The sequence below is a fragment of the Rhamphochromis sp. 'chilingali' genome (assembly GCF_963969265.1).
Source record: "Rhamphochromis sp. 'chilingali' genome assembly, chromosome: 16".
NCBI lineage: Eukaryota > Metazoa > Chordata > Actinopteri > Cichliformes > Cichlidae > Rhamphochromis > Rhamphochromis sp. 'chilingali'.
Window position 1 is genome coordinate 28,293,778 of NC_137943.1, and position 23,670 is coordinate 28,317,447.

Consider the following 23,670-nt stretch of genomic DNA (forward strand, 5'->3'; position numbering starts at 1 on the left):
ACTGTTACTCATAGATAAAACTACATAAATGTGGCAAAAAAAATGACAGAAAAAGGTCAGAACAGAAAAATAACATTTTTCCAATGTGTTGTAAGGAGATAAATTATGAACATAACTACATAAAGTGATTTCTTTATCTTTAATCTTTATTCTGTAAAATGTTTGAATTGGTGACCCGTCCTGCAGTTACAATGCAACACCACAAAATGGAGACAAACAGCAATTAAACACAAAACCGACTGTAACAAGGAGCAAAACCCTAAATTGACCTGCTTCTCTTTCACCACAGTACCCAAAGACACATATCGGTAGCCACAAGTTAATCACCTGGATGTGCTGATCTTTTTTTATATAGAAAATACAGCGTTAGGACTTATTTAATACAGTTTAATGTCCCTGCTGTTATCAAACATCTTAAAAAGCCCATAATTGCTTTACTGCATTTGCGTTTGTATTTTACTGTTTGATTCACTTTGTTTAAAACATGGCAAGGAGTCCTTGTAGTAGCAGATGAAGTTAAAGTAGTGATATGCATTTGTTTTTTTTTGTCTGTTTTGGACATGAAAACTGCAACTTTTTAAACTGTGTCATACATGTGAGCTTTTGTAAACAGTCGGCTCAAGAGTTCCTGTTTTGAGCATCTCACAGCTGTCCTGTGTAAGCAGTTTGACATGGATCATGTTGATAATCTGTCAAATTTATGTGAAATTCTGCACAATGAGGCTGCATATGTAGTGACAGTTGTGCCCCTCAAGCTCCAGAGATGAATTTAAATGTCCTAACATGAAATGCAGCATCATCCCAGCGTTTGATGCAATCCTAGTTTCTTTGAACAAACTGGTCAGGTGGCTGGTTGAAATGAATGCAAGTGAAACAGTGCGCTGTGTATGACCCTGGTGTCATAGAGCAGGCGTTCCTGCGCAGCCTGGATCACGCAGTGCTGCTGGATTGTAGTTGTAACAGCTGATTCGATCCTCCTGCTCTGGGAGCCCGACGCTGCCTGGCTATTTATGGCAGATGCCCCTCAATTGAGGCTGCTCTCTTCAGCCCATACATGGTAGCTGTGGGATAAGGTTACTGCAACAATTTTGGCCCGCACTCCCTAAACTCTTTGGAAGTAGCGCGGTGTCGCCTCTGACCCTCAGTTTAAACTCTATTAGACCGGTGATACAAACCTGATTTGCAGAATGGACATTTCAGGAACCACCTATCTTCACTTTTGGAATAGTTTGAAGAATCACTAACTATAGGAGTATCCAGACACCTAGCCTGTGTACCTTTTCTCAGCTTCACCCCTCTTTTCCCCTCAGTTCTTTTCCCTCTGTCCTTCACCCATCTCCTGCATACCCCACTCCCTCTCCTTCTTTCTCCCTCTCCCTCCTTCCCTTTCTTTGCTTGGCTGTTCCAGGACTGATTTATTTATCTCAGAACCGCAGAGCTAGAGGGAAAGCACCGGGATATATTTGTCAGCTGCTGAGGTTGGACCTGCTTCACGGTAGATGACTTAGGCTCTCTGTTTGGGTTTACCTGCTCACACCTGCACCTCCTGCCTCCTCAGCATCATTGTGTGGCGGTTTGATATCTCTCCTTCCAGGATAGATGGACTTCACCTGTGAACCACTTTTCTCGATTCCTTTTTATTGGAGCTAACGTGAGTTGCAAGTATGATTTTATCTCTGCTGGTTTAATCTTATGTCTGCTATCCTAAATTCTAAGTCAGCACATCACATATAAACAGATTACATGATTGCAAATTCCTTTATTTTTATGAAACGTCAGTCATTTAGCATAAACATATAGAGGGCAACAATGCTTAAAGATACCGGTAACTTTCTGCTTGTTTGATTAAGTAAACTTGGCATTGTGCGCAATCACCAAATGATGCGCCGTCAAATTGGATGTCATTTTTAAAATGCTGAACAGATATTTGTAGGCGAAATGCTTTGTAATAAGACCTCTTTAGCTCAATGACCATCTGTATAATGTTTCTAAGACTTTGATTTGATTATATTTTTAGAGGAATCTTTATTTATAGTTTCAGAGTGGTACAAAACACTCATAGATGACTGTTACTCCTGTAGGTGGTTGTGTTTGCAGGTTCACTGACTTTAACAACAGTCCTATAGTTTAAATGTTCTCTTTATGATTGGAAGACGTCCTTCATTGTCCCTCCTTTTCTGTCATATGCCCATGAATGGAGGCAAACTTTACCTCCAAAACACAAAACTGAACAGTCTTCAGATGGTGTCTAGCTTACATTTTCTTCATAGCCGAGTCTGCTTCTTGTTAGTTTTGCACTTATGTCTCAAGTAACCACATGGGTATTAGCATTCCAAGCCCCAGATTATAGCTGTATGGTGGTATGCAAGTGCAGCTGATCTGATGAGTATGTGCTGGGCCAGTGTGTTGTTCCGGCATCGGCCGGCATCATTTCTCCACAGTTTTGTTTTTATAGCATGTGTGCCTCTGTGAGGGGTGGTGGGGGGAGCATGTGATGCCATACACCAGTTGTTTGGTGCTCTGCACCTGCTGCACTCATCAAAGTGAACAGACAGGTTTACTGGCCGGCCCCAGGCTTGACCCTGTGCCACTGGACTCTGTTCATCCACAAATGAGAATTGAGATTGGCTCAAACCTCCAAGTGTTACGAGCTTATGTGTAGGCATTTACCCAGTTAGCAATACATGCATACATACATACTTTGTTCTGTTTTATTGGATACGTGTTTGATCTACTTTGAAGAACAGCAAGGGTTTATAGTGTGTTTCATCTCTAGAAAACAAATATTCAAATTAGAAGATTGATTTGTTTCTTTCAAGGAAGCAAAAATTTCATGTTTCTAAAAAATTATTTTTCTAGGCTAATTAGAGCCATTTCTACTTCTTTAAAATCCTTTCATCACTCTTCTGCAGCCTGAATGAGAAACTTTCCTGACCCCTGTCTCCTCAGCTCAGCATGATTTGTGATTGTGCTGTCTGCTGTCCGCACTGTGTTAGGCAGCTATCCATTCTGGGTCTTCTAATAGTCTGGCTTTACTCTAATTGTATGATTAATGTTTAGGTTAAGGGTGATAGAAACCTCTGAAGTTGGCCAATGCATGCAAATTAATAAATGAGTTCTTTAACACAAGATCTCTGTAGATACTCAAGTGCCATGGATAATCTCTGACCGATTTTTAGCATGTGATTATGAGTGAAAAGGGAATTATTGTGCTCCTTTTCAGCTCTGTATTTTTATTCTTGGCCCCTTCTAAAGTAGTTTTGTGTGATTCATAGTTATAAATAATCCTATTTTTATCTCTTATTCGACCCCAGTGCAGTCTCTTGTTTCTTCAACACTCTGAAACAAGCCCTTTCAGCTCCTTTCCCCCTCCATTTAAGCTAACTTTCTTCTGATTGGCTGTCATTTGTAAACATAAAGTTTGTACACCATAGAGCTGGGGACTTCGGTGCCAGAACTGTGTGCCTAAGGTGTCCATATTAAGGATATCCTCTCTTACTGATATCGTGTTCTTGCTTCATAATGTTTTACAACTCATAACTGAGGGTTTGTCGCCTTTGTTTTGGTCATTTTATTGTCTGCAATCACGTTGATTATAGTCAGTCTGAATCTCCAGTAGTGTAACATGGGCTTTAATAAGAGCAGTGGCTAATCATGGAGTCTGTCTCAGCTCAGTTGTCTGCTCTTTATCCAGCAAACAGTAGAGAAGCTGCAGAAATGGATCTGCATTAATGCAAAGTACAAAAGTAACTATGCACTGTATCTAATTGAACTGATGTTTCTCCTTTGTCTGCTCATGAGTTGCCTTAAGCTACCTCGTAATGTTGTATAATGTGAAGACAACGGACAATGTACCCCTAAAGAAAGGATAGCCAAATCATTAAGTAATCATTTCTCGCGTGAAATCGTCCTCCTCCTCTGTTACTGATTCTCTCTCGGTCTCCATCTCTGTTTTGTTTTCCTCCCTCTCTACTGCTCTGAGAGTTGATGAACTCTAGTGTCTCTCCTCTGCATCGACCTCTGTGCTCATCAATATCCATATAAGAGCAGAGCGGGCAGATTTCTGTGTTGAGCGTCAGGCAGAGCTGATGCAACTCAGCAGAGAGGAACACAGATGTGAATCTAAAGAGGGAATGCCAGAGTAAATGTTTAAGGAAGGAGGAAGCATGAAAGTTCCAGCAGTGCTCACTCTGCTTCTCATTTGACCTGTGTGTGCATCTTGTACGTGTGTGTACATGTGTCTACATAAGCACATGTATCTCTATGTGATTTAGTGCACAATAGCTAATCAAAAAGGAAGAAATTCTCCTAATAAAGGCAGGCCAACCTTTATTAGGCAGGCCAACCTTTATTAGGCAGGCCAACTTTGAGCATATTGTCTGCTGCTGCTGGAAGTGCAAAGTAGCATGTAGATATAATCAACATTTTTCTGCAATGAAACAAAAGCTTTTTGCTGTTCTACAGTAAGCACCAGATGTGCTGTAATCTTGTTTTTTTTACTACTCTGGGAAAAGTTCTGGGAAAAGAAAATGACAGAATTAATTTATTCATGTGGACTAAAACAAGATGTGAGTAGTTAGCGGGAGCAGAGATTCATATGCTGTACAGAGTATTAGAGAACCTGAAAAACAATGCTGAGCAAAGTAACCCATCTGCAGTGTGACATCACAACGACGTTGTGAAGAAACATAGAGGAAAAAAAGAGAGCGTCTTAACGTTTAAATTTAAATGTCTGGTTTAGAAAAGAGTCACACAGGGACCAAGCTGGAGGAGGCTGACTGCTGTTTCTATGTAATTATCTTTTAAATCCAGATTAAAAATAAAATCTTGTGAATAAAAAGTACAGATTTATGAACCATCCATCCATTTTTTTCTCAGGTATTGTTCTTGGGTCACAGGGAAGTTGTAGCCCATTCCAGCTCATATTTGACTAGATGCACCCTGGACATGAAGATAATTTAGTATCAACCATTAACCTAACATATATACTGGTGGACTGTGAGGCAGGGCCAGAGGATTTAATTTAAAAAGAATCAAGTTTGTAACCCTGGATCAGTTTTAGCTGCTGGTTGCTGATAGTTGTTTGTTGTTCATCACTTTTTGGCAAAATTAACTCCAGGGTCAAATCAACCAAAGCAACAGACAGTACACAAGAGAGGTAAGGAAGAGGAGTGGACAGAGACAAATGTCTCATCCCTCAGAGACGAGTGTCAAGGATGAAAGGATAGCAGCAATGGCGAAAGGGAAAGTTTCAATAGTGATAGTGAGACCTGCTACAATGTCTGGTTTGGAGACGGAGGCACAGGCAATATCGGAGCTTGAGAAGGAGAAGAAGGTGGCACAGCTGAAGATAGTAAGAGGGACCAGGAGGGTCAGTGGTAGAAATGAGTATGTCAGAGGGACAGCTCAGGTTCAGTAGTTTGGAGACAAAGTTAGAGAGTGAAGGTTGAGATGGTTTAGACATTGGCAGAGGAGGAAAAGTGGAGACACTAGACAAAAGATGCTGAAGACGGAGCTGCCCGACAGGAGGAAAAGACCAGATTCACGGTTGCAGTGAAGGATGACATGTAGAAGAGGATGCTAAGGGTCAGGTGAGATTGAGGCAGATGATCCACTATGACGACAACAAAATATATAGAGTGTAAAGGAAATTTGGGGAATGATTTCTCTGTTTAGTTAATCAGTGTGTATAATGATTTTTTTATTGTGTCATTATGGTTAATATTTGGAATCATTTAATCATTTTTTTCTTTATAATGTTGACACATAGCAGTTTAAACTCACCAAATGACTTCATGGAAATTATTTTTCTTTAACTCACTAAAGTGGCTGCAGATTGTGATGCAGTGCAGCAGGAATGGTATGCACGGGAATTAAGTGCTTGTTTTTGTGAGTTGAAATATTGTCTTTAACTCGGAATGCAAAAGCACAACATTGTACTCGACACAAGCCCCCCATAAGTATCATCACAGAAAGTTTTAAGCCCAGTAAAGCTAAGGCTGTCAAAACAGATTCAAACAAACTATCCTATGGTGTTGCTGTCTGTAGGAATACCTCCAAACTTAGCTAAAACTCTTTATATCCAGCTTGGGCTTCTCAGGTCAAGCGTGATTAGCAGAGAGATGCTTTGATGCTGAGTCATGCAGGGATTTGTTAAGTGGTGTTTACATGATGTTCTGGGTGTTGAGTTTTATTGAAGGTTGCATGACAGCGTTTGTACATCCTGTGCTGAAAAGTGATGAAATTGTAGAGCAAAGTTTCACATTGTGTCTTCCACCTAACAGACCGTGAGACCACCAAGTGGTCTGAATGTGCACATCCATCCCTTTAATGTCGCTGACGGCCTGTTAACATCAGAGTTTTGTTGCTATGATTTATTTACAGATAATGTTTTGGCAGGATATCCTAATTTCAAAAGTGAAGTATTTTTTTTAATTTAAAATTTAGATTTGCTGATATTGTGCATTAAGAAAGCTCATTTATTGTACAAATGCACTAAAAATTGTACAAAAATTGCATAAGTGAGATATTTACAGCTGACCTTTTAAATGATATCCTCATATAAAATTAAGGAGACACTTCTTTATTGGGTTACTGTAAATTTTGAATGATAGAAGAGGATTGCAAATCAGATCTTAAACCTGAGCGCTGGTCGTGATGTCTGACACGAGTTCCCATCTTGTCATCAGCTCATCCACCCGTAGTCCATCTTTATTACTTGGAAAGCTTGAAGTATTACATCCCCTGCCACTGTGGTTTACTTCTAAGAAAAGCCTTATGAATGACGTCTGGCAGATTTTGAAATGATAAATTTGTATGCAACCAATGAGACAGAGAATGAGTGAAAGAGGATGTCTTGTGTTTGTTGCTACTGGAAGTGGTGGAGAAACCGATAAGACAAAGTGAAATAAAATGAATGCAATAAAGAGTAGAAGAGAGAGAAAGACATGGAGAATGAGAAGGAGTTGTTGGGAATGAGTGGGAGAGACAAGAGGAGTGTGTGAGGCAGATGCACGGATGGCAAATCTGGGGAAGGAAAAGAAGGAATGGCAAGGAAAACAAGATAGAGCAGCGGGGAGAAGGCGTGGAGATGGTCCCTTGATAAACACAGGCAGGCTGCCTGACGGGGTGACCTCTCTCCGAGGCAGCCACTCACAACACATGTTGCCTTATTAGGGGCGTCTACAGGGTGCAGAGGCAGACTGGAGGAGGTGGGGGTAGTTTGTGTGTGAAAGGGTGAGAAAACGCATCACGCAGAGAAGACGAGTGAGTAAGCAAGTGATTCCAAAACTGTGTAACAAGATTTTGTTTTTAAATCAGGTCACCGATCGTTAAAAACAACTTCATCCTCTGTTATCTACAGGAAACACTACAGGCTGCATACATCCTTGCTCCAGGTGCTCTACACATTGTGATTTTAGGGCTTTTTATGCCTCGTACATTGCATCACATATAAGCATTTATTGTCACAAATAGCAGAGAATGATTGAAACTGTGGCCCACAAACAGCTAAGAAATCTCACATGACTAATTCTGAATTTTGAGGTGTTTTTATTTACCTTGTACTTTTAATGTACTTTGAACTATAAATTTTTTAATTGCCATATATAATTTTAGCAGTAAGCTACGCTACCTAATGTATTTGTGATCCAAACTTTCTGCTGAAAACATTACATATACAAGGGCAAAAACAAGAGTGGGAGAAAATGGATGGATGGATATTTCAGAGTTTAAGTTCTTAAAAACAGAGAGCTTTTCATACATTCTCCCAATATATATTTCCATGTGTTATATCACTAAAGGTGGCCAGCTGTTGCACTGCTGGAGGAGATTATGCCATGACTCTCTGAAATCTCACTGTGACCTCCAGGGTGCTGCGTTGTCCTCACTCGTCTCACTGATGTAATGACTGACAGAAGTGGCTTCTGCCATTTCTTCAATAAAACTGCCTCTGCACCAGCACTATGTGATTATCATATATGCCTGACTCGCTGGCATATTTTTAGCAGCAAACAATGAACATGAAGCAGGTGCTGAAGCAAAAAGCAATGATCTTATAGCACAGTTTTGATGGAGTATGATGAGAAGGAAACCAAATTTAAGGCCATTTCTTATCAGCCACATCCCTGTATATGAAAGCCTTACTGACTTCAGGGTGAAACTGATAGCCTTGCAACTAGAGTGAATCATTGCTTTGGGAATACACTGAATTTTATTTTCTTGTAAACTGTAATACTAAACTAAAATACTAATAAATAATAAATACTAAAATGACTAAAAGTTTCACAGCCACACTGCAGGTGATCTGGGTCACTTTGGTATGTGGTACTGAATCTGATACATCTGATGTTTTAGAAAGCGACTGCTGTTTGAACGGTCATGTCGCTTTAAATCCGTCTTTTACGTCACTGACACAAGACAGACACCAATTATCAGCGCCGGAGAAGATTCCTGGCCATCCCGTGTAGATGTTAGTGAAACTGTTGGGAAGACAAAGTTGGAGAAATGTGAACATTTTATGTGTACTGTATAATCTGCAGATTCTGACAGACATTTCCAACTATCCTTTGAAGCACCGCTCCTCTCTAAAACAGCAATAAGGATAATTATTAGGCCATATATAAATAACAAAATAACTCTATAACTTAAAACAGAGCGCGTTGTGTGTGACGTCTTCTTTTGCGCATGCGGGCCGCTTTGAGGGGTCACACAAGAGCGCGTTTGCTGTCGCATTTTATTTGTAGTGTGAACAAGCAGACAAAAAATCGGATTTGATCAAAAAATCAGAACTGAGCATTAAGACCTGCAGTGTGAATGTAGCCTAAGAGCCTAATCATAATATTAATGCAGTGTTTGGCTTCAGTTTATAGAAGTTTGATGGCACTTGGCAATGTTGGCTGAAGCATGCCCTTACTATGCCAGTGTTAAGCTACCATCTGACTTCCAGTAGTCCTGGGCCCCACACCACCACCTGCAGTCCTCCTGGCATCCTCCTCCAATCCTGTTCCAGAGTTTTCATCATCAAGGCTAATTTCTGCCTGTAATCTGATTAGGGTTCTGAGCTGCTTTAGCACCCTGCTGTGCTGTCTCTCCCTCTTTCTCTCGGCTCGCTTGCGTGCACGAACACACACCGACATACACACCGGCATTGCACGACTGCCAGTCTGTCCAGGCTGTAGCTTGCTTTGTGGCCAGTCACTCTGCTCTGCGTGTCCGTGTGTGTATATATGTGTGTGCGTGCGAGGTCGTGTCACCACCTCCATCCCTCCTTTTCGGCTTGCTGGTAGCAACCTTCATCTTCACTGCTGCCACTCCTGCTGTCCACCACCGTTACCACCACTGTGACCAGAGGGGAGTATAGGCGTAGGCTATCCTTCTGTTCTTCTCCTTAAACATGTTTCGAAACCCATGGATCTCTAGTTACCATGTGAACCATGTGCAGCCCTCTGGCACAGGTAAGGCCTGTTGAAGAGGAAGAGGCTTTAGGAAGACTTTCTTAACCCACTTGAATACCTTTAACTGTCTAGATTAGCTTGGAAGATCCATGCAATTTAGCTCTTAGCTAAGAAAAGTGACAGAGATTGATAGATGAGGTGATTCACCTTGAGACTTCTTATTGGTTGGATCAAACAGTTGTGATATGAGATTTAAACTATGCAAAATTTTTTAAATTAAGATTATGATACTAAAAAATGTGGTTTAGCTACTCTCATTTAGCACTTTATATTTCAACAGGTAGATGCTCCTGTGGATGCCTTATCTTGTAAATGCACTCTTCATGAAACGCTTTGTAAAAACATCACAAGGTGTATGATGGGAAGACACTGTGTGGAAAGCAAAGCCCTAGTTCACTCAGGGAGTCTATTTTGCACCTCTGAATATTTATAGAAAATCCCTCTCCTCTCCACGCTCACTTTAGGACCGTCAGCAGCCTAAGCCGCTCTCTGGCAGTGCCAGCTTTGATGCTTGTGCTGCTTGTTTTGTTGACAACCTGCAGGCGTTTCCAAGGAAAGACAAGCTGACATCTGTACAAGGGGCTTTCCACCAGAGGAAGTATGTTAGTGAAATCACAGACTGACAGATACATGCAGCTCTACGAATTCCCACAGGCTGTGAAAACGCTGAATGTTTGTGGATTTGAGAACAGATTATGCCAAAGGTTATGGCATTTATTGATCGCACATGTGAAAATACAGAAGTACAGAGTACAGAAGTAGTCATGGACAGCTTTTCAGCAATCTGTGTTTTGTAAACAGAGAAGAGCATAAATTATAAAATGAAGGAGTCTAACAGATTTTGATTTCTCTGAAGTCACCTACATATTACCGAGAAACCCTTAAACTTGATACTTGTCAGGATTTTGCCTTCTCCAGAACCACATCTTTACACATCCACGCTTCCTTCTTACCCTGCAAAACAAAAGTTGCACAGCATTGCCACACAGTCACTCGGGGGCCAAAATAAGATGTTATGGAGGCGTCTGGAGCAGTAATGTGATCGGTCCCCTATACAGGGATACAACTTTACAACAGGCTGCTGTTGCTGTGACATGTGAGCGAGAAGGTCAGATATCAGTTGGGAACTGGATGTGAACTCAGAGTTTTCTTTTTTTGAAGTGAGCTCATTGTGGGGTTGGAAATTTCCTGTGAGAAATGAACCAAGTGTTTAGTTTGAGAAGAGCACAGCAGCAACTCTTGGTCAATCGCTCTATAATATCAACCTATTTTATATCGGTCTTGTGTTTTCCCATCAAAATAATCCTGTGAATTATTTCAAAATGTCTTTGTCTGTCTGTTCCCAGCTTGGTAGGTGTTTTGTCCAAAGCTGGTCATGGTTTCGTTTAATATTGATTAAGTTATTTATTGATTGATTTTTGTTTCCTGCATTAAATGTCATTGTTTACTTTAACTTAAATTCTTGTGCCCATGTAAAGAGATTTTCTAATGTTGGTAAAAGGTTGTTGTTTCCTCATAAAAAATTAGATTGTGAATGGGTTGAAGTTTTGATTTTCCTCATCTTTAAATGTCAAAAGAAAAATAATATAAGGCTATATGTCTTGTACTGATTGTTGGATTGGTAGGTGTTATAGTACACTATAAAAAAAAAACTCCACCAAGCAACACTGGTGGATATGTATGTTGTTTGAAGTACTTTGAAATCAAATATGGATAAGGACCGAGCAATTCAGTCGTGGATTTATACAAGTTTCAAACACAAAAACACATATTTAAAGTGCAGCTAGACAGGATTTAACACCTCTGGAAAGTGATCGAAGCAACAAGGCTTTTCCATTCTTTCTTGATTGTCTCTAAGCAGTACAATTATAGCATAGTTATACCATGTATGCTACAACCATGCTACCAGAATTGTATGCTTGTAAATACAATAGAGCAAAGATTGTGCCATTCTTTTGTTTTATTGTAAAGTTGTAGTTGTTTTTTTACATTTAGATGTAATTTTAAAGTTCAAAATAGCTCAGCTGTTCAGAAGGTTTTAAAAAACTTTCTTTATGATGCATATTGAGCTGTTTCTTGTTCCTTTTCTTAAATTTTGTTTCAGGTTTTGTCTTTGATTAGTGGATAAAGAACTCTGTAATACATTATAGTGAAACATACGGTTTATTTACGGGGCGACCGTGGCTCAGGGGGTTGGGAATCGCATCTGTAACCGGAAGGTCGCCGGTTCGATCCCTGGGCTCTCTGTCCTGGTCGTTGTGTCCTTGGGCAAGACACCTTACCTTGCTTGCCTACTGGTGTTGGCCAGAGGGGCCGATGGTGCGATATGGCAGCCTCGCTTCTGTCAGTCTGCCCCAGGGCAGCTGTGGCTACAACCGTAGCTGCGTCCACCAGTGTGTAAATGAATAGTGGCATTGTAAAGTGCTTTGGGTGCCTTGAAAAGCGCTATATAAATCCAATCCATTATTATTATTTTGATACAGATGCTTCGGTACTTGCAATGCCAACATATATATGTATATATTTATTATTCAAGTTTAACTGTGTCTTGTTTCTCTTCTCAGGATTTGGATCTAAAGCGTCTACCAAACTTTGTACCTCCACCTCGCTGCCAACAGACACCTTAAGGTCAGTAAAGAATAAACTCTCTTTATGTGAAATCACGATGGGATACCAATATTAAAACAATTTAAAAATGGGTTTATAGCAGGTGGATTTATTTATATAGCTACCTATAATGTAAACTAAAAGTAAATGATATGCAGCATTTACTGTTATTTTATGTTTTGTTATCTAGGGACGCATTGAACCGATCTATATGATTTACTTACTCGAGTGCTTTAGCTTATCATGCTTAGTAACCATTAAAAGCTGAGATGCCTGGACCAGCTTATGCTAAGAAACCTTTTAGTTCACATGGAATTAGAGCTATAATACCTCCTTCAGGACCACACTGCACCAAGCTCCGTTTTGCATTAGTTTACAGGACAGCGTTAGTGCTCTGGGGCTACAAGCTAAATAGCTTCACTTCTATATAAATTATAAGACAAAATTAAAGGTATCTGGTCCTAAAAATGAAGAGTAGCACCCTAAAATCTTATTTAAAAGATGACAAGAGCAGCTCAATGAGATTTAATTCTGGATATGTAAGCATGAACAATGTAGTTCAGTTTTAGCTTTATGTTTACTCTTACATCATGTTAGCTCAGCATCACTTCCAGAACTTTAACGCACACAACTGATGTTAAGATTTATGTTTAAGTGATGAATAAAATAGTTGGAGAAGCTACTGGATACAAAAGAAGGGTGAGATTAATTATCCTGGCTTGTGTGATCTGTTCATGCTGCCAAATAAAATCATTAAGAGAAGACCTTAATTGGCGGTTTCTAATTAAGGAATTGATGACCTCTTTCTTAAGTTGGATCTTAATAGAAGCTACACCAGCTGAGCTTCAGCGTTACAGCTTTTACCTCTTTAGGACAGGTCAGCTGAGGAAGAGTTGTTGTGAGGGCTAAAGAGGAATTTAGTTGGCTATCTGAGGTTTAGAGCATCATTAGTTTTCTTTGGGTTGACTTTAGACTTCCTGATTAAAAGAATAGAAGTTTATTGCATCATAAGTTTCATATTGGTTTGTGTCTTCTTCTCTTCTTTTTCAGTTTTCAGAGTGACTTCTCCTTGAATGACAAGACCGCTTTGGTCAAGAGTGTTTCAGATACAGATGCCAAACTTCTGGTTGTCCTCCCCAAAGGTGGGCTTCACTTCTAAACACTTACAAAAAATAACACAGAATAAATTAATGTTTAGTTAGTCATGCCATTTCTTTAACTCAAATTTCTGGTCCTACTTTTAGTTTCAGAGTTGAAGAAATATTTTGAGGGAGCGGTCAGAAAGGATTTGGGAATGAACAGGTATTTTCAAGAACGACAACGTATTTTGATGTAAACATGTCAAAGATTTCCTTCACTTCTAACCTGCACCTGCTGTATGTTGTCTCCAACAGGAAGGAGAGGATAGCCCGGCGCCTGGAGGGCATTGAAAGTGATGCACCACCTGCACTGGTGCCTGGTGGATTGGTCGCCAACAGGATGCTTGAGGAGGATCCCCCACGATACACCCGTGCCTCAGACCCCTGTGAGCCTTGCGTGATGGGTAAGCATGGGATGATGCATTGCTGGACTGTGCTGCTTTAATTGGACTACTGAAATATGTCTCAACAATTGAAGAGGACCTCATTTCTAACTCTATATATGCTTTAATAGACTCTGTTAGAGTAGGTTGGCATAGTTGGGTTTTTGTGCAGACCCACAGCTCATTGTCTGTCTGAAACAAGGGGAAACCTCCCTCTTTAAGACATCCTATCCTCAGGTTAACAGATTTTTTTATGCAAGGTGCATCAGCATGCACAGATCAGATGGAAAGTACAGGAAGTCAGCCTCAGGAACAACATAGGGAATCCTGTCAGCTTTTAAAATACAAAAACTCAACATGACACTTCTGAAACAATTTGGAGCTTTTGAAATAATGGAATGAAACCACATTGGAGATGCAATGTCAGTGTGTGTATTCCCAGAATTGGTGTTATCTCAACATACCTTTGAGCAATCAAGCACCCCTGAAACTGCTTGTAATTGCATGTTGCCACAGTTTGCAAGATGGGAAGTAAAAAAGTGATACGAATGTCTGAGAATGTTCTGTTTCACCACATCAGAAAAATGTCACCCTTGTGTAAACTGCATCTGTGTTTTTTACAAAATGTATTTTGTACAATCATGTGAAAAGGAACGTTTTCTCAGGACTACACAATCACTCTATGATTCAGCAGTAGTAGTTTTCTGTATGACTTTATCAGTCTCTCACATAACTGTCGAGGAGTTTTGGCCAACTGCTCTTTACAGCATTGATTCAGCTCATTGAGGTTTGTGGGCATCTGTTTATGGACAGCTCTCTTGAGGTCCCACCAAAGCATTTCAATCAGGTTGAGGTCTGGACTTTGACTGGGCCGCCGTAACACCTTGACCATTTTTGTTTTCAGCTACTCTAAGCTGTTGTAGATTTACTTCTGTGCTTGGGATCATTGTCCTGTTCCATGACACAATTTTGGCCAAGCTTTAGCTGTCAGACTAATGGGCTCTTTGACGCTACAATACATTGGTAAACTTTTGGTGAACTGAATTATGGTCGACTGCCCAGACCCTGTAGCAAAACAAACCCAAATCATCAACCCTCAACCATCCTGTTTGACAGTTGGTCGGAAGTGTTTATTTTGTTATACATCTCTTGTTTTTCTTCAAACATGGTGCTGCACGTTCTGGCCAAACTTCGCTTTGGTCTTGTCCGTCCAAAGAGCATTGTTCCAGAAGTCTTGTGGTTTGTTCAGATGCAGCATAACAAACTTATGCCATGCTCATGTTCTTCTTAGAGAAATTGGGCTTTCTCCTGGCAGTGCTTCCAAATAAGCCATACCATGCTAACTGAGGCCTGTAGACTTTAAGATGAAAGCTGGAAAGAAAGCTGGAAAACCTGTCAAAATACAGGTAAACGTCCAAAATGTATGCCATCCTTCCCAAAAAGTTGAATCTGTTTATCTGGAGGTCGCGTTTTCAGTGGGAGAAACGTTTCATCACTCATCCAAGTGACTTCTTCAGTCTCAGCTGCCTGCTAGTTTCCCCAACCTTATAAAGCACAATTGCACAATGACTGGAAGTAGCCCACTGAATGAACAATGGGCTGTGAGGTCAGTTCCTTGATCATTAATATGCAAATTCTCATGACCATTGATCAACAACCACTGATCAAAGCCTGCGGATCAATGGCCATGAGTATTTCACAGAGAGTTGGGGAATGGCGGCAATCACAGCAAGATGGTGACAGATGTACCCTTAGGCCCCCTCCTCGATTCAGCGATGGTCTTTCCCTTTTTACATAATTAGCCTCCTTGACTCCCCGCTCAAACCTGTAGACTGCGGAGTCCTGACCTGAGGAGTTAGCTCTTCTGTGTTGTGCCATCCGTTTCACCAGAGGTTGTTTGGTTTCCCCGATGTATAAGTCCTGGCAATCCTCTTGGCACTTAACAGCGTACACTACATTACTCTGTTTGTCGGGGGACCCGATCCTTGGGGCAGACCAATTTTTGGCGCCGCGTGTTTTAGGGTTTAAAAGCCACGGAGATGCGGTGTTTACAAAAAATGCGTCTCAACTGTTCCAATACTCCTGAGACATATGGGATCACTAAGGGTTTTCGCTTATCCTTCACATTTTCCAAAGCCATTCAGCAGACTGGATTGGGGTCTTTGCCAGGATGATTCTGGCCTGGGATTATGTCATTGTGTTATCACACTCAGTTAATAAAATGCATTTGATTAGCAGCACCTGGCATCTACTTTTCCCCTTAATTCTTAAAGAAGTGTTAGGGATATGCTAGTTTTTCACAGGCCTGCATTGAGTTCTGTGAAGAATGTTCTTTTTCACATGAATCTAAACTTGATCTCTTGAGCATTGTTCTGCTGTAAGTGTGACTCAACTTCAACATTTTCAGTTTACAAACGTGTGACATGATTTTGGTATCATTTTTAGTTCTCCAGGGTTATTGCTGATAATTAATGAAGTATTTTTACTATTTACCACAGTGAAACGCTACAGCCGAGAGGAGACGGTGGCTCCACAGAAGCAGGTGTCATCTCCTGACAGGTCACCTCAGGTCAAAGGTGGTGCTGGCAGCAGCCGCCCAGAGCCAGTGTTGGTTTATGTTGACCCAGTAACACTATCCACCTCTTCTACACCCACATCTGGCCCCACAGAATCCACAAACCTCAGTTCTAAGGCTGAGCGCATCGCCCGCTACAAAGCTGAGCGCCGGCGCCAGCTCTCAGAGCGTTATGGCATCCTCCTGGATCAGGAAGCGGACAGCGATTATATACCACGCTACCGTTCCAGGCGTGATCCAGACTCCGCTGACAGACAAACTACTGCCAGGCGAGACAGGGACAGACCAGAAGTAGAGACAGAAGGACGCGACCCTAGGGTGCCGTACCGCTCTGGAGTGGGCAGGGTTTCCATGAGGACTCACCCAGATCCTGCGCCTGTTAGCACATCAAGCTCCTCCGAGTCAAACCAAGCCCCTCCCCCCTCTCAAGAAAGACCAAGCCGATTTTCAGAACGGGAAAGAGTGATGAATATGGAGAACTATCGGCGTGGTGGAGCTCAGGAGCGCTCAGTCTCTTCTAGAACAAGGACTCAGGAACAGCATCCAGCCCAGCCCCAACAACAACAGCAACCCCACCAGCAAGATGCTGCCCAGCAGGAGCCAAGTCCAGCCACCACCCGGGACTACAGCATTGCAGCAGTGCCCAGCTCCCCTCGCACTGCCCGCCGGGCATCCCTGCCCTCCACTCGCTACGGCATCTCACCTGGGGATTTATTCATTGAGCAGCAGGCCCAGAGCATCCTAAACAGGCAGGGGTAAGATGACAAAATAAAACAAATTGCATGCAGTCAGGTTAAACTTTGTTATCTTTTACACTAATACCAAAATACAGCACAAGTATATGTTAATATAACTCCAAAAAATTAGATTAGAATAATAAAATACTGCATAAATACTAACACCCCACATAAATTATTGTTAGCTAAACTTCTGTTATTGTATTCCTACTTTAGCATAACATTATTGATTCTCCTATTTTGTTGTGTGGTTTTACTCCATGCACCTGCAAATACTTTAAGATTTTACTGCTGTCAGTAGTGCATCAGTGATCATACCATAACATTTCTGATGCTTCTTTTTCAGTTAATATTTCTTAATAATCCTTTTCATATGCTAATTTTTAATTACTTTTTCATCATTACAAATTCAAATTATTATAAAATATTTATTTGCAATCTTGTTAGAATTTGGTGTTTGTAAAAAAAAGCTTGAAAGAAGTATTTTATCTTTTCAAAATCTATAACCTGGAGTTTGTGGCTCCCATTATCTGCTGAGCTTCTTAGCTTGTGGCTTTTACCACTGTGTCAGTGCTAGGATCTTTCTGGACTGTGGGCCCAGCTCAGTCACACTTGGCCTGCTCCAGTTTCACATAGAAAGAGGCTCTGGGGAGCTCATCAAGGAAAGGTTGTACGTGAGAGGGATGATTACAGGGCTGGATTTTGCTTGCCTTTAGAGGCGAACCTCACTTAACAGCAGCCTGGTTCATTAAGCAAAGAGTTTGTCAGTTTCTATTATAAACCTGAAGACGCCACCACAAAAGGAACGAGACGCTTAATGGATGTGAACGAATTCAGGGTGATGACACTGTGGCAAATCTTATATGAAGCCTATAAATAGTGTTCTTACTTATTAAACTTGACTCTTGTTGTAGTTGTAGTTGTCGCACAGTCCAGCTGCTTAGTGCACATTTGGTCTCTAAGAACTTGAGCAGAAGTTTCTCTCAGGGTTTGATACTGATGCATGAAATCATCCTGTAGCCTGGCCGCCCTGTCAAAGAGCGACTGGTCTCTCAACACAGACTCAGAGAGTGATGCTCAGACAGACTTCACCTGGCCCTCAAGGTACAGTCCACTTGGGATGCCGTTAGCGTCAAACCCCACCAATTGCCCACTGTCCACTGGGTACATATGGTTTTATAACACAGCACTGAGGCACTAAATAAAGTCCAGGTTATGATTGCTCATGTGATATTTTCAGGTAAAAACCAGGCTGTGCTTTTCTTTTAATGCAGTCCTTTTCTGGGAATAATGGTGTGCAGAAGGAGTTTGAAATGTCTTAAGTGCAATTTTCCTAAAAGCCTTGAATAAAGCCTTGAACAATTTTGAAACCTGCTTACTTATATAATATAATACTCCTGACAATACTGTGACAAGTAAATGTAATAACATAATAAACTTGAAAGAAAAATGTTTCCAGTGGACAGTCAGCTAAATCTTTTCCATACATCAAAAGCATAACTATTCACAATTATTTTTAATTCATTAATAATTCCCACTATAATTGACATCATAGTCTCTCATTTAACAGTTGTTTGGTGTTCTGAGGGTTTTTCCTTTTTCAACTGACAAACTTTAATTTCTAACATTTTTTAATTCAAAGATTTACCTAAAACCGCATCTCACACGATCAGTTTGAAATTTTCAGTTTGAAATAGGCACTAGATTTTGGCGAGCAGTTGATAAGTGTTAGTGAAACGGAGTTGATGGGGTGACAACATTTGAAAGCTCCAGACCCTGACCTGAGTCGGCCGCAGACCTACTGACTTGGCACTTGTCAGCAAGGCTGTACTCACATGCCCCCTCCTCAGGTTCTGGCCTGTTAGCATCTATGAAACTATATCTCAGTCTTACACTGAATCACTTACTTATAATGTTGTGGAATAAGGAGCTTACATTAATGATTTTAAAATGTTCTAAAATGGTTTTGTGAGGTAAACTGGTAGAAAACTGAAGTTTTATCTGAGTTTTGCTGTTAAAAAAGTGTGAAGACTTTGGCTATATGTGGATTTCTGGAGAGGACAGTGGCATAGATAAGAAATACAGCCAGTTTGCAAATAGCTGGTGAAATGATGAACACTAAAATTCTCAAATGAACACTCGAATGAATAAGTGAAATTAACAAGGTGTGGTATGACTTAGTCAGACCTTTCACCAGACTATTATGCATCACAGCACATCACAGCAACATCAAAAATAATGGTGCTTATTTGTAAAGTTTATTGGTTCTTTTAGGGCGCTTATTTTAATCACTTTTTCTTGAATGCACCCAAATGACTGTGACTTCTGTTTGTCCTTGTCAGCTGCTTATTCTAGCTGGTATTAGAGTACAAGAAGGACTCTTTTAGGTCTTTCATGCCATGTCAGATAAAGCAGAGGCACATCAATTATGTGTGGCTTAGTGGTGTACAATGAGATTAGTGCAACCTTTAGCTACCAAGGGTTATAAAGTTGTAGATAAAAATAGTTTGACTGACTTTTTTGGCATCGGAGAGAGAGAGGGACACTTGGATTCAAATTTAAACCTAGGACATGCTATACCTGAGAGCTGGAATTGGTCTTGTGATAGCCTCATGTTTGTGTTCTTTATGTCTGACATTGTCTAGTTGGAATTAATGGAATTGAAATTAGGTTTTGATGGGGTTTTTTCTTCAGACAATACAACGGTTGTCAGTTTATGTAATTATTTACCAAACTTTGTGTAAGGCAGATTTACTGGATGTGATTAAATAGTGCAGAATTTGGCAAGTATGCCCTTTGCACCTTTATATTGCACTGTTTCTGATTCAGATTTGTAATTTCACCATATATTACAAACTTACACAGAAAGAATTTTCTGTCAGTCTGACACAGCCTTTTTGATGTTAGATGTCCAGCTATGACCTTAAGGCCAAAGTGTATCAAGCCGGCCGCATGACCAGGAACAAGTTTATTTTATAGTTGACACTTTTGCATTCCTTGGGTCAGACTGTCAACACAAAGTGCCATCGTGTGGCAGATTTGGAAACATGCAGCTTCCCAAAAATTTAAATAAAGTTGAAGAGTTGCCAATTTTGATGGTGAAAGTGAAGGCGATCATCGCAAATTGTTAATGTGCATATGGAAGAGGGCCGGTCAGGTAGAGACAAACTTCAGAGTAAATTGGGTAAGGGCTTTAATTTCTATTTCTATTTATTTATTATTTATTTTTTAGTGGAACTCTGGATTACAACTTATATACCCTTGTGTTTGAGTTGAGTTTTGGGCTTAGAGGAAATAGTAGTTTCAAATTGAACTGGAAGCTCAGTTTCCCTTGTGCATTCCTTTTTCCAAGAATCCGAGTAAGGGAACGATTGTCCAGGGATGAAACTGTCAAGAGGCCTCCTGACTGCAGTCCTGATAGGCACCAGGATAACAGACATCGTATTCAAGGGAGCACAGCTCAATATACGCGACAGCATTCAGAACCCACCCAGCAAAGGACAGTTCCCCAGCCTCAGCACAGCCTAGGCTACCATCCGATTCATGGGCAAATACCCTACCCTACTTCGAACTCCGACTACCAACACTCTGGCCCTGCTATGGACTCTCAGCCCTATTTGGCCATGATTCCATTAGAACCAAGTGCCAGACCTTCTGAACCCCCTGAAGTACAACCACGAAGAAGAGTTAGTTCTGACCAAATCTATGCTGCCCATAGGGAGGCACGATTGGAAGCGAGGCAAGCCCTAAAGGAAGAAGTCCAAACAGAGGGCCTGTTAAAGAGCAGGAAAGCTGTGTTGCCCTCAGAGATACGGCGAAGGGAAAGGAGTGTGGATGACACACATAGGGGACGACATGAAGATGCAGACTGGCAGAACAAAAGTCCAGAACGAAGGAGGGCAAGTCGAGGTGAGGAAGACTGGGATTGGGAGAGACGGAGGGAGAGGGGGAGGGAGAGAAATGTTGAAAGGATCAGAGAATGGAGGAGAGAGCTTGGCCATGACGGCCTAGAGGAAAGAGCATTTAGATCATCGCAGCCCAGACAGCATCAATCCTCTGACCCTATATGCTATCAAGAGCCCCAAATTCAGCAAGCAGGGCCTCTAATGCATCAGCACCACAACAGACAGCATGCTGCACAACTTCAACAACAAGACCCGCAAATGCAACATAAGTATGACCACGTGAGACAGCAAGTGGAGAGTCAAAGACAACAACAGGCTCAAAGACAACAGGAGTTGGAGCTACAAAGACATAAGACTGTACGTCAACAGCAAGACTCCCAGGAGAAACAACATCCCCAAATACACCAGGAGTCTGAGCATCACAGGCAGCAGCAGCAGGCTCCATCTGGGCACCAGAGGCTTAACTCAGCCTACCTCCAGAAGGGCTCCTCTTTGCCTCAGGCCAGACACAGAAGCACGGAGATGAGTGGAGGGTCCAAACTCAAGACACGAACCCGCTCCATGTCAGATATAGGTATAAGCCAGCATGCTGTCCTGTATGGTATGGACATCGGCAGAGAGGCATCCAGGACCGGCCCTGCACCAGGAATGGCTAACGGGGAGACAGGCACCCTGGACACAAGGGTGTCAGTGGCACAGCTGCGACACTCTTATCTGGAAAATGCAAACCGGAAACCAGAATTGTAGGTCCACTGAGCATGGGCTCTGTGTTGCATTGCTAAATAACTGTCTAACAGTGCATTAATAAGCTGGTGCAAATAAATAATACAGTGGCAATCTGAGAAAATAATGGTGATGCATTTTATGTGGCATGGAAGGTGTGAAATACTGTTGTGTTTCATTACATTTCTGCAAACTGTTTTGACAGTTGGGTCACAGCTGCATGTTACCATCAAGTAACTGACCTTTATATTTGTGTTGCAGTTAGGTCTGTGTGTCTGCTTTTATTTTATTTTTTTAACCCAAGTGCGTCTGAAGGTAATATGTTAAATTAAAAAAACAAGACCAACTATCTTTATTATTTGTTTAAGTGTACTTTTCCTTTTTGTTGTCTTCGTCACACTTTCCAAATTCATCCATTCCTCCAAAGTGAGACTACTAAAGTAGATCTCTCAGCTGTGGAAGTAGATCCGTCTAGCAGCAGTGATCGGGACAGGGGTGTTCGCAGACCTCGGCGCTACATCACTCCAGGAGACAGTCGAATGTCGGAGAGGTTTAGGACCCAGCCCATCACATCTGCAGAGCGTTTGGAGTCTGATAGGTACAAGAGGAGGTTTCTGTACTAGGAACTCCTTATAACAAGTCCATTGACAAAGGAAAAAACACAGAATGGCATGAAAGAGCATGACTCTGCACCGGCCATAAGGTTATGGTCCCGTGGTCAAAAGATTAAATGAAATATGGTATAAATTCAGAGGAATGATGTATTTTTATGTCTTCTACAGGTCTCGTCTGAGCCCTTCACAACTACAGGATGCTGAAGGCGAGTACAGTCTATCAGAGAAAATGTATTTAGTTTAAAAACTGTTTAAGGAAATTTTCACAACTTTTGCAATATATAATTATGCATATAACATAATTCTTCCTTTTTAAAAGCAGATGAAGAAAAACTGGATGAGAGAGCTAAGATGAGTGTGGCTGCAAAGAGGTCTCTCTTCAGGGTAAATTATTCATAACACAGGATTAATGCTGTTAAACCGTTTTAAAATCATAGTTTCAAAAGCTGAAATTTGGCTTAGATCACCTTTGGTGAGTTATCTGAGTATACACGGAGGTTGAAACAGGTATACGTTTTGTTTTGATACAGGAACTTGAAAGAACATTGGAGGGTGGTGTTCCCAAACCACGCTCACGAAATGCGGCTGTAGAAAGACGTCTGAGAAGAGTTCAGGACCGCTCACACACACAGCCTGTCACCAACAAGGAGGTGGTCAATGCTTCAAGGTAGATGGGCATTTTGAAGCTTTTCTTTTCCTTTACTCCTTCCCTTCATTTTTAAAAGTCATTTCTCTGCTCCTATCTGTAATTTTCTGTGCCTCTCTTGTCTTTTTCTTCCTTTCTCTTTGACACATCTGAAGACACTTCTATTTCTGCCTTCCATCACCTTAATTTCACTGTTTTTTTCTGTATATATATATATATGTCCTTTTCTCCACTTTAAGTGATCCTGCCACATCTTCACAACCTCCGGTTTTCCACAGTAATCTAGATAATGTGTCCGGATCCAGAGTAGGCAGCACCAGTGTGACTAGCATCAGGTGGGCTCTGATGTTTTCCTGAGTGTACGTGTGATATTAATGTACTTAGTCAAACAACTCTGCTCAGACAAGTATATAAAGACTGGTGATGTGTAAAATATCTCCCTGGACCCAAAAGGGTGGATGCTGGGGTGGTGGATGGGTTGAAACAGAAGATGGTAACGCAGGGCAGCAGCATCGACATAAGGGAGAAATGGGATGTTTTCCAGCATAAAAATAAATTTATGAATTTTATAGAGAAGAGGGTGCGTTACAATGTATAGTAAAAAATTATATTTAGCACTGAAGGCATCTAGCCATTATGCTTGATTAAAAATAATAATAAAAAATACTCTTTAATAATGCACTTAGAGAATTGGGGTAATTTATAAACTGGAATAATTTATGTTATCCAAGAATTTACTGATATATTGGGGGTTCTTTTGGGTGCGTTCGTTCATAAAACAGTCCAAAAGCAGGAAAAGTCAGACGCAGGTAGTAAAATACAAATTGTCTTTAATAAGACATTAAGAGAAAAATGGCAATAAAACGTGCTATTGAGCTTTTCTGGA

At 41.0% G+C, this 23,670-nt stretch overlaps 1 protein-coding gene across 8 annotated transcripts in view; it reads left to right on the forward strand.

Moving 5' to 3' along the window:
• The first annotated feature begins 1,097 nt into the window (after positions 1-1,097).
• The window catches only part of svilb (supervillin b), a 55,493-nt gene continuing 32,920 nt past the window's right edge, over positions 1,098-23,670 (forward strand). For 3 of the 8 annotated variants that reach the window (XM_080907142.1, XM_080907143.1, XM_080907145.1), the window contains exons 1-13: positions 1,098-1,651; positions 12,020-12,083; positions 13,113-13,204; positions 13,307-13,364; positions 13,457-13,605; positions 16,083-16,914; positions 17,917-18,000; positions 20,249-21,544; positions 21,952-22,122; positions 22,307-22,344; positions 22,461-22,522; positions 22,669-22,805; positions 23,024-23,119. In XM_080907142.1, the coding sequence (XP_080763268.1) occupies positions 13,357-13,364; positions 13,457-13,605; positions 16,083-16,914; positions 17,917-18,000; positions 20,249-21,544; positions 21,952-22,122; positions 22,307-22,344; positions 22,461-22,522; positions 22,669-22,805; positions 23,024-23,119 (2,873 nt within the window). In that variant the 5' untranslated portion in view covers positions 1,098-1,651; positions 12,020-12,083; positions 13,113-13,204; positions 13,307-13,356. The remainder of the gene's footprint in view (positions 1,652-12,019; positions 12,084-13,112; positions 13,205-13,306; positions 13,365-13,456; positions 13,606-16,082; positions 16,915-17,916; positions 18,001-20,248; positions 21,545-21,951; positions 22,123-22,306; positions 22,345-22,460; positions 22,523-22,668; positions 22,806-23,023; positions 23,120-23,670) is intronic. The other 5 variants (XM_080907147.1, XM_080907149.1, XM_080907144.1 and 2 more) reach the window with 4 other exon arrangements.